At 45.0% G+C, this 12,375-nt stretch overlaps 1 protein-coding gene across 4 annotated transcripts in view; it reads left to right on the forward strand.

The window, feature by feature from the left end:
* Positions 1-12,375, forward strand: part of celsr1a (cadherin EGF LAG seven-pass G-type receptor 1a) — an 83,502-nt gene that overhangs the window by 26,073 nt on the left and 45,054 nt on the right. For all 4 annotated transcript variants that reach the window (XM_076722632.1, XM_076722631.1, XM_076722634.1 and 1 more), the window contains exons 2-3: positions 9,504-9,859; positions 9,970-10,258. In XM_076722632.1, the coding sequence (XP_076578747.1) occupies positions 9,504-9,859; positions 9,970-10,258 (645 nt within the window). The remainder of the gene's footprint in view (positions 1-9,503; positions 9,860-9,969; positions 10,259-12,375) is intronic.

Raw genomic sequence — 12,375 nt, forward strand, 5'->3', positions numbered from 1 at the left:
TTTCTTTCCAATTTAATAGACATCCACCTGTAAAAGAAAAATAACAATAAAAAATACCTGAAGTTATTAAATTACAGATAGCATTTAAACTGTGGTGTCTGTTGAAGGTCTTTTGAGGAAAACAGGATGACGCCATCACTAGATCGTTGACAGATACTGAATGATTAATTAAAAGTGACAGTTAAATTGCATTTCGCAATAAACATCCTCAATTAGACTGTCTCTCAGCTGTCAGACCAAGACAGAGAAGCTGTTCCTGGATCATTTTTCAGTCTCATTAATTTACCTTCACAGTTTGCGTGGTAAAACCTGGCCCACATCTTTGCCTTAAGTGCTTTTTTTTTTTTTTGCCACCAACTCAACTGGTGAAAACAGAGCCAGGCGACACCTGGAGGCTGCGACCTCTGAACCTCTAATAAGAAGGAGTGGAGGGCTTTAACTCGATTAGTCGGCTCAGGGGATAGGACGTGGGGAGGGAGAGAGAGCTGACACAGCGAAAAGACTGAGTGCTCGGGTGGAACAGCTAAGTGGATTTAATAGTGTTTTAAAATCAATTATGAAAGCGCTGCCGAAAGAGTGCCTTTCGATTGCCTCCATGTTTAGAGAGCTAATGGCGCTTGATAGTGCGCTGTTAGGCCTGTGCTTTCCGTCGATGCCATGCAACAAGACTGGTGTTATGCTCTGAAATGTCATAATTGAGTTTGAATGAGCCAAGCAACGCAAGTGTCGCGTGACATTCTCCCAATTTAGCGGAGCAATTTATTTCTCATTGATTTACAAAGGTTGGATGGTTTAATCCAGTTTCACACGATGTTCCCATCTCTCCTTCACTTCCCGTTTCTACTGTTCTCTGTCCCGAGGGCGTCTTCTCAAACTTGTTAACAACAGAGCGTGATGTTGACTACTCATTCTATCATCAGAAATCTTGTCACAACAACGAGCCTGATGGCCTCTTTTTCCCTCCATCTCTGCTTTCAATCTCATGTCCGCACCTGAGCTTCGCTGATCGTGGTCTGTCTTGTATCTCCGTGATTAATTACCTTCTTTGGCAATAGTCAAGCAGGCAATGATCTTAACAAGTGCACTAATACCAGTCAACCCTCAGGCACTAAAACAAGCCATGCGTTCATTCGGGCTCGTTTTGCATTGTCTGGCCTCCTCATCCGGGCTCGTTTAGTATTGTCTGGGCACGAACAGTGCTTCTATTCTTTTCACCCGTCTCTCCCAGGGATCCTAAATGGGACATAGATATTCTAGCTGGGTCCGTTCTTGGCCTGGCACTCGATGCCCCTGAGTGCTCTGCTTAAGTACAGCCACTAAGGGCACTTGTGGAGGGCTTGTGAAAGTCTGTTCTGCTTAAAGGTGAAGGTGGAGGAGAAGCTGATACAGCGGCGCAGGCTTCTGAACTCCCTCGTGTGCCAAGCCAAAGGTTTCAGGTTATCACAGTGTGTTGATGGTTTCTAACAACCGGCCTACCAGATGTGTTTCAACCATGTATTGTCAGATGGAGCAGATATACCTCGTCTGCAGTCCATACAGTTATCTATACTGGCAGAGTAGCAGCTTGTCCCTTCACTGATCCTTTAACTGCTATCCAAAGCGTCTTCTTAGACTTCTACTCTGCTTTTGTCAGTGTAGACACTAACATGGGACTGGAGCTGTTGCTGCTTACATTGTGCTACATTGTGTAATTGGTGTAGACCAGATGTAACAACACAGATACCAGTAAGACAATGAAATGTGATCATTGAGGGCTGGTTTGAGCAATAGATGCCAGAGTTACAGGCTTTTCTAACATGAAGTTGTCTAAAATACTATGAGGAAGGGTTTTAAAACCCTGCAACTCTGTCAGGTAAGCTGTTGAAATACAGTACAGAACTTGCCAGGAATATATGCTTGCAGGTATTGAGGTTCAACTTTTTTGCAGATGATTCTGCCTCTGTTTGCCAGAGCCCCTGCTCCCCCTGCTAAGCCAACACAGCTGTCCCATTCAAATGAATGAGGGGACTGTGTTCTTTTTTTTCATGTAATGCAGTTGTCCGTGTGAACATGGCCCAAAGCAGAGTCCAAGGCGGAGTCCACTCTTGTGATAACGAGAAGATTCCTCAAATATTGTGCACATTGACATTGTTGAAAAACTATGAAAATTAAACAGATTTTGGCATTTGCATGGTTTATTTCATATCTCAAACTCAGTCTAATCATTGGTAAGAAGCTCAAAGATTGTTGTTTCTAATGTGAGATGTTCTCAAAGTTCGACCCAAAGGGTTCAATCTCTGATTCTAGTTTGACCAACGAGCTGCAGTCCCACCTGTTCTCAGGACTGTTTGATTGGTTCAATCACTGATCCTAGTTCAGTCAGAGTGTCTGCATGTAATCCCACCTGTTATCCTGCTGACAGCCCCAGCCCAGACCCACCCACCCAACACCCAGACCACACCAACACTCCCTACCCTCTTCCAGCCACTCACTCCTGGGGTGAAAGGAGTCTTTTGTGTGCCCGCAGCCACTTTTTCCTCTATGAAGGCCTGAAGAGAGAATGAGAGAGAGGGGGCTAATCCCACTAGTGTGGTCACTACAGCGAGAGGAGGATGAAGAGGAGAGGAAGAGAGAGGAGAGAAAGGAGGGGAGGTCTTTTGCTTGTTCGGCCCCCCTGAAGAGCTGCAGGTGTTGTGGGGAAATTAGACTGCAACAGCTGTGCGTTTATGTGTGTAGGCTTGGTGATATATGGTCACACATGCACACACAATTTGCAGCTCTGACACTACAGTTAATCAGCCTCCTGCATAACAAGGCAGAAGTGAAATACACTGTTTCAGACACACACACACACTCACACACACACGCACATACACACTGCTTAACCATCTATCTGCCTCCTTCCTGTATTGCTGTTTTCATTCCATCTTACTCACACTGCATATTAAATAACATACAGTATATCATTCCCATCGTCTCCCCTCCCCTCACTGTCTCCATCCATAGTTTCCCTCCCTTTTCCAAAATTTCACCCCTATGTGACTGCCCATGTCTATCAAGTTTATCGCCACGTGTCTGTGTGAGTGTTCAAAGCTTTGCCCCCCCGCCCTCAACACTTTAATATGACAGACAGACGGGCATACCTGAGAAAAAATACGGCCAGTCGCTTGTGGAAGGAGATGAGAGAGCCTTTCGCTGAGTGCATCCAGATATGAGCGAGTGTACTCTCTCTCTCTCTCTCTCTCTCTCTCTCTCTCACACACACACACACACACATAAACGCATGCATCAGCAGATGAGTGCCAGTGGATAGAAGCTCTTCAGTGTCGAGTGTAAGCTGACAGGGGTTGTACAGTGTAACCATGGCTCTGTCAATCCCTGCGATTAAGGTGACAGCTAAGCCGTCTTGGGTGTGATCGCACTTGTGCAACAACCTATAGTTTTGACTTTATTATTCCCCCAGAGATCAGATGATCAGATTGCTGGAATTGCACCCCTTTGATGTGAAAAATGATGTTTTTACACGTCGTGAAATGAAATACAGCAGGAGTCTGGTCCTATGGATTTATTTCTGAGAACCCATAAATCTCTTTCTTTCTCTGGTCTTTATCTGTGAACCTGCTGCCTCTGGCATTCCTGTTGTTAATCATCCACCCATGGTTAGCCTTTATTAGCGTTTGAAATCAGCACGGATAAACAAGCCAAACATTTAACACACATACTGTGTGATGGGAATATGTAACAGTGGTATAACCGAGTGCCCCTGGTCAGTTTTCCTGAACACTCATTGAACTTTGAGGTTCATATCAGTGATGAATTCAACTTTTGCTGCTTTCATATCACTACTCAGTCATAGCTTTGACTTGGAACTGCAAGTTAAAGGAAAAGTTTGACAATTTGAGAAGTTTGCTTTCTAGCTTTCTTGCCCACATCTGTCCAATATTTAACAAAATCAGGTGTTAACTTGTCATTTCTGCAGCTTTAAAGGTGCTGGTAGGCTGATTTGTTACCTTTGAACAGAGCCAGACAAGCTGTTTCACCCTTTTCTCACTCTTTATGCTAAGCTAAGATAACTAGCAGCTGGCTGTAGCTCCATATGTAACAATCAATCTTCTCGTCTAACTCCCAGCAAGACAGAAAATTAACTTATTTCCAAAAATATTAAATTATTGTTTCAAGAACGTAATACTGCTATAATAACCTTGTCAGCCTGACATCATGTAAGCAGGTTTGACAACAACACCTGCCACAGCAGAAAGCACCACTTAAGGCTGGCAGGTATCATAAGCAATGTCCTGATGTAGGATTCTAGTTTTTAGTCCTGGTACATTAAGCTACTCATACAGTCTGGATCTTAATTGTACTCTCAAATAGAGGCTGGGAGTTCAAGCTCAATTCTGAAGCTTTCTAATATTTAGTGGATACAAACGTTTGAGTTTCTCAGATGTTCCACCAGCACAAAGCTTTTGTCCCCCAGAGTCACTCTTTGACCATCCGCTATTGTAATCTACTCTTCGGTCCCTGAGACGTTTCTCCCTCATTTCCTGCTCTCACTAATCTCTGTCTCCCGTCCATCTTCTGTTTCTGTGTCGCTGGCTTTACGTCTTTTGATTGATGGTGCTTTGATTGAGTTAACTTCAGTGTGATTTTTGCAGGGTGATTTCCCTCTGCTCCCAGCATACAGGATGTCTGTCAGAGTGTCTGCAGGCTGCTGATATGTGATCTGATGTTGGCGCTGGCCGCCATGAGAGAGAGAGAGAAAGGGAGATGAGACTTGACATCTTTTTGGACTCTGAACAGAACAGTTGGAATTACTAAAGGGGGGCAATGCTTCCTTTGAGGATAACTGAAATGTTTTAGCGGAGTACGGGCACACAAAGAGAGATTAGGGAGGCGAGAGGACAAGCCCAAAGATGAGAAAGAGAGATTTTTACTGAAGTCGGCTCTGAGCAGTTGAGAGTTACTGTTCTGGGCAGCGTTGGGATGTTTTAATGGGAATTGGCAACAGAGAAGAAAAAAAGTAGCAAGAGAAGGAGAAGTGTTGCCAGATTCCTGATAGGCTGGGGGTGTTCAGGTGTGTTCAATAAGGTGGAGCTGACAGTTGAGTTTCTGCCCAGTGATTGACCGGACGCCACTCAGGTTACAGGCTTTGTATTGATTCAGATATTTGAAAGAAAGAGGGAGAAAGTTGTCTGCTGCTACCTGACGGCCGTTTTCATTGGCTGCTCCGCTGTAAAATGTTTAACTGTGCAGTAAAAAGCGTTGCGGGGTGAAAAAATGGCAGAGGAGATTTTTACAATGCCCTCTCGTATGTGCTTCCTGCCTTTATAATGGCAGGCCTCCCTTTAGGTTTTAACACTGTAAGCTCTAATTACCATTCTCTTTAGTCATGATAAATGTCAACTGGATGGAAATATTTAGCTGAGTAAGGACTTTTTAGGGAAGGAGTTAGTTCCAAGTCAAACTGGTGTTTTTTGGGGATCCCTTTCACGAAAATAAAAACATGAACATGAAGATAAATGAAATGCAAGTAGCCTATTATCAGAGGAATGCTTCTATCTTTCAGCAGGGCAGGAGTTGTGTGTGAAGGGGGTAAAGTGTGTCTCTCTGGTGGGCTTGTCACCTCTCTGAAACCTGTCAGGGCTACAAATGTCTTGTTTGTTTTCTGTTGTTTTACTGGCCGTCCCTCTCGTGAACTGACTAAACACAGTTGTTGATGTTACACAGTGGAGTTGGGGGGTGGGGGGTGGGGGGGTTGGCCACCAGAGTTGTCTCTAAATCACATGGTTCTGCAAGCCAAGGCAAATACGTTACAAAAAGAAAAGTTCTGTCTCAAATATGAATTGTGACGGTTGTGTTTTCAGACATATGGATGATCGTATCCTCAGTAATCTTGTTATTTGTTAAGATTAGAACCTCAGTGTATACTGCTCATGAATGTTATGTGTGTGTGTGTGTGTCGTTGGTAGTTGTGTGTGGTTGTCACTCAACGACAGCTGGACAGAGTGACTGTCAGCAGTTCAGGTTTGTCACGACGAGCACCGATCACAGACAGAAGTGTGTGTTTGTGTGTGAGGTAGATTACACTGACACTTGATAGACAAATTTATGAGCTTTTTTCTGTGTGTGTGCATGGGTGTGTGGTCATTTGTCCTCACATACAACGAGTGTGCCATTGGCGCGTCTTGCTTCACAGGTCATTAACAGCTCTTATCACCTCTGCAGCCCTCAACACCTACAAAGCAGGACTCTAAATGTGTGGCCTATTCATATACCCCCTTTTGTTTTTGCCAATAATTAAACCACCAACAGCTCCCTAAATGCAAACACCTAGATTAACTGATTCCAATTAATATGTATGGCACATCTTTATCATTAGATCCATATTTATCAGCGCTCTAAGACTGTAAAAGTGCAATAACCAAATCATAATGTGCCATAAAACTCTGCTGATCTTTACAAGGGCTATGCAGTGAGTGTGTGGATGCTTGTAAATGTGTTAAATCAACACCGCAGCAAAGAGAGATAAGGGAATGTGCATAACTAATATAACGATTTACCCATGATACTTCAAAAGGCTTGAGATTACACCACAGCTTTGGTGCTCCGACCTCTTGCATTTGCTGGAAATATTAAAACACTCAGTAGTCATGAGTCCCATTTAACGTGCGTGTGTGCGCATCTGCTGGTGGGTGCATATGCATGTGTGTGTGTCTGATGGCATACTTATACAGATAGAATGTATTTTCCCATGGCGTCTGCCTGTGACACACCCTTTCCACAGTTCAGCCCATCCTCTGCATGTGTGTGTGATCCCATGCTAGCAGCTGGTGGGCTCTATAAATAGTGTGGGTTGGGATGCCCCTAGAAAGAGAAAGTTAACAAACAGCTGGAAAAGTGTCCTGTAATTTTTGAGTAAGACAGATAAGAGATTTGCCCTCCTTGCACATGTCACACTACTTGCATCGGCAGTCGGATTTTCTCAGCACCGCCCTTGTCTTTCTCTGCCTCATCAATCCTGCTTCACATCTTTCCATGGCCCTGTGATCTTTTCCGTCACGGTCCGCCATTTTTAGACCGAGCAGCAGTTTGACTCCTGCTCCTCCTTTGTGGTCTCATTGCCGTCCTTGATTTTTCACCCCACTGCCATCCTACCCTCTGCTAACCCAACAGTTCAAGTCCTTCCCACTCTGAGAGGCTAATAGAGAGACGATTGTATCAGAGTGCAAATCTGCTGTAGTTTACTTAGTCACTTAATAGCTCTGCTTGTGTGTAGAATCGGTGAGTAGCGTGTCAGTCATCGTGTGAAAGACATACACTGAGCATCGCTTTCAGTATAGGTTGTGTGCTGGGTGTGAAGCAAGAATGAATAAATGTGACTGAAAGGGCTGAACTGTTGTGTTTAGTTAGGCCCAGTGGTAACAGATTGTGTCAGGACCTGCTTGGTTACCGACATTTGATGTGACTTTACACAACTGCTGTATTTTTTTTTTTTACTCTGCCACATTTTGAGTCCATGCAGGGTGTGCGTATTCATGTGTGTGTAAACCATCAGCTGATGGATCTCTGGCAGCAAGTGGAATAACAGTGTTTTCCCCGACCTACAGGGTGAGACAGGTGCGGAGAAATAAACACACGGTAGCCAATAGATACGTCTGTTAGCACTGTGTTGAATGAGCACCTCCATTCCGGCGCATTACAGCAGCCCAGCACACCACAGCTGCTGCTTAATGTCACCATCCTGCAGAGTGACTTGTTAATGTGTGTCTGCATTTGCATGTGTGCTTTTTGTCGCTCCATCGCCACCCATGCACCGTGATTTATGTCCCCCACAGCCACGAACCAGCAGTGGCTTGGCTGCATTGAGCTAATTGACCCTCATGTTGCGTCCCATTGTGAGTTATTCATCCTAGTGTCGTTGGAGTTGACCTCCAGTCTGGTTAGCAGCTAGCTTGAGGCTAGCCTGATGAGCCGGCGTGTCCACACCCTGCTCTGATCGACCGCGCGTCTGTGTGTGTGAGGAGAGTTTAGGGTCCTGAGAAATGACCTCATCTGCGTCTGAGAATGACAGGGCACCTGTGGCCGAACCTCACCATGACTCTTTCACCCCTGAACCCACCCACACACACACGGAAACGCACATATGACACACTCATGTGCTCAGTGTGGTGCAGCAAAGCTGTGCAATCCGACCCATCTCTCTGCCCTGCTTCAACAGTATTATCCCCCCTGCGTATTTCATCTGGCCTCACCACCTGTTGTCAGCCGTATTTCACCCAGCCTGTGCCCTCTGCAGCCTATAGCCTTCTGTTTCCCTCCATAGGCACCAGAGCTTACAGTTGTGCCAGAAGTAGGTATGAGACCAGACCCACCTCTCCCCGGGGGCAGAAATCCTAGACTGATCCAATTACTCCCAGCTGAGGCTTGAATCGCACAGAGTCTACTCCAACTGGCAACCACTTAATTCAATCTAGCGGCAAAAGTGTTGCAAAGTAAACAAGTCAAGCTGTTAAGCTGCAGCGTTGAGAGGGCAGAGGAGATAGGATTGGGTCCAAAAAGTACGAGTATCACTTGTATTGTGTTATAACGGTGCTTCCAGATACCACTAGCCACTACATTAGAGTTTAGGGTGAGGTTAGCAGCTTTTTCCTGCTCTGTTTTCTGAGATTACGTTGTCGTGTTAGCAGGAATAAGGCTCTTACATTTTCTTCTTGTAATTCTGTACCACAATACTAGTGCCAGCCTCTATCCACTAAAACAATGCTGCTCCTTCATTTCTGTGTCTTTTGCATGAATCATCAACTGGGGAAAAGGCAAAATTTTTGCCTGGGACATGCAGCTTAAGCACGCACGGGGAAAGACAAACACTTTCTTGACATTTAATAGAGAGAGATTGGCAGAGAAAAAGGAGAACATGAGTGGAGGAGACAGAGGCAGTTGTCTAGAGACATAAAGACGGAGCAGTTTGGCAGTAAATCAAGGGGAAGTCACAACTCTCAAGTCTCAGTGAAACATGATATTAGTTGGGAAGTATGTGGGAGAAATATAGATACTCTATGACAGGAAATATATCATTGCTTTTGCATTGTAATACCAGGTTACACTTAGTATTCCTTTTAGAAAAAGGAGTGTCTTCATTTTGATGCCAGATATTGAAAGACATTTTTGAAATGTACTTGCCTCCTTGTAAACTTTTGGAAACACCTTTGGCTTGCACGTGTGTGTTATGGTTGGTTTAATGTGACCTTCCTTTGCTTTGTTGATATGCACTGTATCACAGAAAGCACCCTCCTCGCTGCAACTCGGCTTCATGTCAAAGAACACACGGCCTGGTTCGGGTCCTTTGATCTTTGTCTGCCTATCTTTGGGCTTTTAGATTTATCAGACTGGTTAGCTAAGCCGGAGTGCATTGTGTGCAGTTTACTGTCGTCAAGTTCAAACCTGTTTTTTTTGTTACCCTTAACTGCCATTTGGAGCTGCCAATAAGTTCATTAACAGCAAAATATCTGCTCTCTTTCTTCCAGATGGAATCCATCGCATTGTGGCCCTCTGCATGCTGCGCGTCACCATCATCACTGATGACATGTTGACCAACAGCATCACGGTGCGCCTGGAGAACATGTCCCAGGAGCGCTTCCTCTCTCCCCTGCTCAGCCTCTTCCTTGAGGGCGTGGCAGCTGTGCTCTCCACCAAACGGGAAGCGGTGTTCGTGTTCAACATCCAAAACGACACCGACGTGCAAGGCTCCATCCTCAACGTGACCTTCTCCGCAATGCAGCCTGGAGGCACGCCGGGTAAAGGGACGTTCTTCCCTTCTGAGGAGCTGCAGGAGCAGATCTACCTCAACAGGACTCTGCTCAGGATGATATCCTCTCAGGAGGTAACACACAGATGCATACAAACACAAAAAATGCACATATATACATTCACACTGGTGCAAAATGATCGAATTCTCCAACTAAAGAGACTGAGATTTCTTCTTCTCTCCAGGTGTTACCGTTTGATGACAACATCTGCCTGCGGGAGCCCTGTGAGAACTACATGAAGTGTGTGTCGGTGCTGAAGTTCGACAGCTCCCCTCCCTTCATTGCCTCCGACACGGTTCTCTTTCGGCCCATCCACCCCATCAACGGGCTGCGCTGCCGTTGTCCAGTCGGTTTCACCGGCGACTACTGCGAGACCGAGATCGACCTGTGCTACTCAGGACCCTGCAAGAACAACGGGCGATGCCGCAGCCGAGAGGGAGGCTACACCTGCGAGTGTCAGGAAGACTTCACAGGTGAGCTGACTCCATCAGAATAAAAGATTCAACAAATAATTGTAATTCAGCTCGTTCAACAAATCTTAATACTTATTTTTTTTATTAAAAACAAATCAAAACAAGTTATCTAGTTTGCATTTTTTATATTCAGACCCAGTTAGAGATGAGCTGACATTTTTCACCTACACTAAACTATATTGTGTGTAATACCAACAAACACATCCATGTGATTCCTTCATCTGTGTATATGAAAGCAACCACAGAAGACATTTTTCTCCAAAGAACACTACGAAAGCGCTCATATTCTTCCAGACAAAGGCTTTAATGACTTGTACAAAACTGCCAAACCGCACTGACAGGTTGTAAAAGCTCTCACCACCTCTTATTGTAGCTTGAGGTCGACCCCAGTTCAAGTAGGGCAAACGTGCTTTGTAATACTGTAAGTATAGCCGCCTGCACACACATGCACGTACACACATACAGCAGATTTATTGCTGTATAGAGGTGTACGGAATGCTGACTATACTGGTCAGACCTGATCCGTCTCAAATTTCACCTTACCCATTCATCAAAACTACATTAGCCTTAATACGTTTTTTGCTTTAAAACGTAATCTTAATATTGTGAAATACGATCGCCGTGTGAAGGCAATGCAGCACAAAGGGGCGGCTCTTACTCTTAAGTATAACTCGTGATAATTTGGCCCCTATAGTCCACATTGTTTTTCAAGATTCAAGTCATTGAGAAGTAGTTATTTTGAATCGGTGAAGATTTTTGGCAGGTAAACAAATTCTCTGCTAATCCTAATGCTAATAAATGCTGATAAATAAATAAGCTAAAATGGAGACTGCTATAAGTTAAAACTGCTCTAATCAGCATTTTTGTACCTACAATGGTCAATACGTGTGCTGTTTAAGGGATAGAGCAACAAATCAACAACTCCACAGGGTACCTTTAACATGAAACCTGGCTTTTACATTGATTTCAAGAAAAGGTCAAAGAACTGTAAACTCAGCCTGGAAGCTGGCAGTTCCAGTCACTCTGCACAGCCGCCACATGGTAGATGAGCTATGGGAAGCCTCTGAAGCTTTCATCATTCCCATTGAAACCACTTTCTGAAATATTTCTCCATGTCAGTGATCTTCCTCCCATACTTCCCCCTTGTGCATCTGATACCTGCCTCCCTAATTCCTAGAGGGCCTCTGACAGCCGTCATCCCTCCGCCTCTCCCAACACTCTACCTTTCCTCTCCTTCTCTTCCTCTATCTTATCTGATGTAATTACCTGATTATACCAGCTGTTGTCACTCACTGGCCCTGTCTCGCCTTCTTCTCCTGCTCCCCATGTCCGTCTTCTCCACTCACCCATCATATTTCCCTTACCTGCATTTTGCTGCCCCCCCCCCCCCCCTTTGAAGGTCACAGTTCAACTTCAAGATAGTCAGGGCCCATCAGGGGCCATTATGGGGCTGATGACAGGGGGCCTGCTCTGTCCTCCTTGGGTTTCCTACATTACAGGGAAACAGATCCTTATAATTCGCCCTCGGAAAAAAGGATTACGCTGAGGAGAGAAGGGCCATTAGCTGGTTCCAGGCTGTGGTGTTGGGGGGTCTGTGTGTGTCCCGGGTGGACAGATCTTGTCTGGACAGCAAGTTGACACACAACATTGCATGGGACACAGAAGCAGCTATCACAAATAATATTACAGTTCAAAAGAGGTCTGCTGGTGTATTAGTGGAGGAATTTACATGAGCCAAGCCAGGAAACCAGCTCACTGATTTTGGACAAAGCTGGAGCCACATGATCATTTAGGAAGAATTTCCCATGGTGAGACCCACAGCACTAAGTAACTTAATTAGACTCTATGATATGAACTCCCAGTCCAACTAGCGGCCAGCACTCGTAGGCATTGACAAGGGTCTGCCTGGAGGATCTGACCATGCTGAGACCAACTCCCAAAAAGGAAGTCAGGCAAAACATCATCTAGGTTGGTTTAGAGCCAACATGGTGGGTCCAGGTTAATCACTAGAGAATAGGCTTATGGCTGCAGGTGTTTCGCACCTCAATTGCCACTACTGGTCAGTCAGCAGATGGACTTCTGTGACATATTCTTTATTCCCATGGATAATTTGTTAT

The sequence above is a fragment of the Chaetodon auriga genome, chromosome 22, assembly GCF_051107435.1.
Source record: "Chaetodon auriga isolate fChaAug3 chromosome 22, fChaAug3.hap1, whole genome shotgun sequence".
Taxonomy (NCBI): Eukaryota; Metazoa; Chordata; class Actinopteri; order Chaetodontiformes; family Chaetodontidae; genus Chaetodon; species Chaetodon auriga.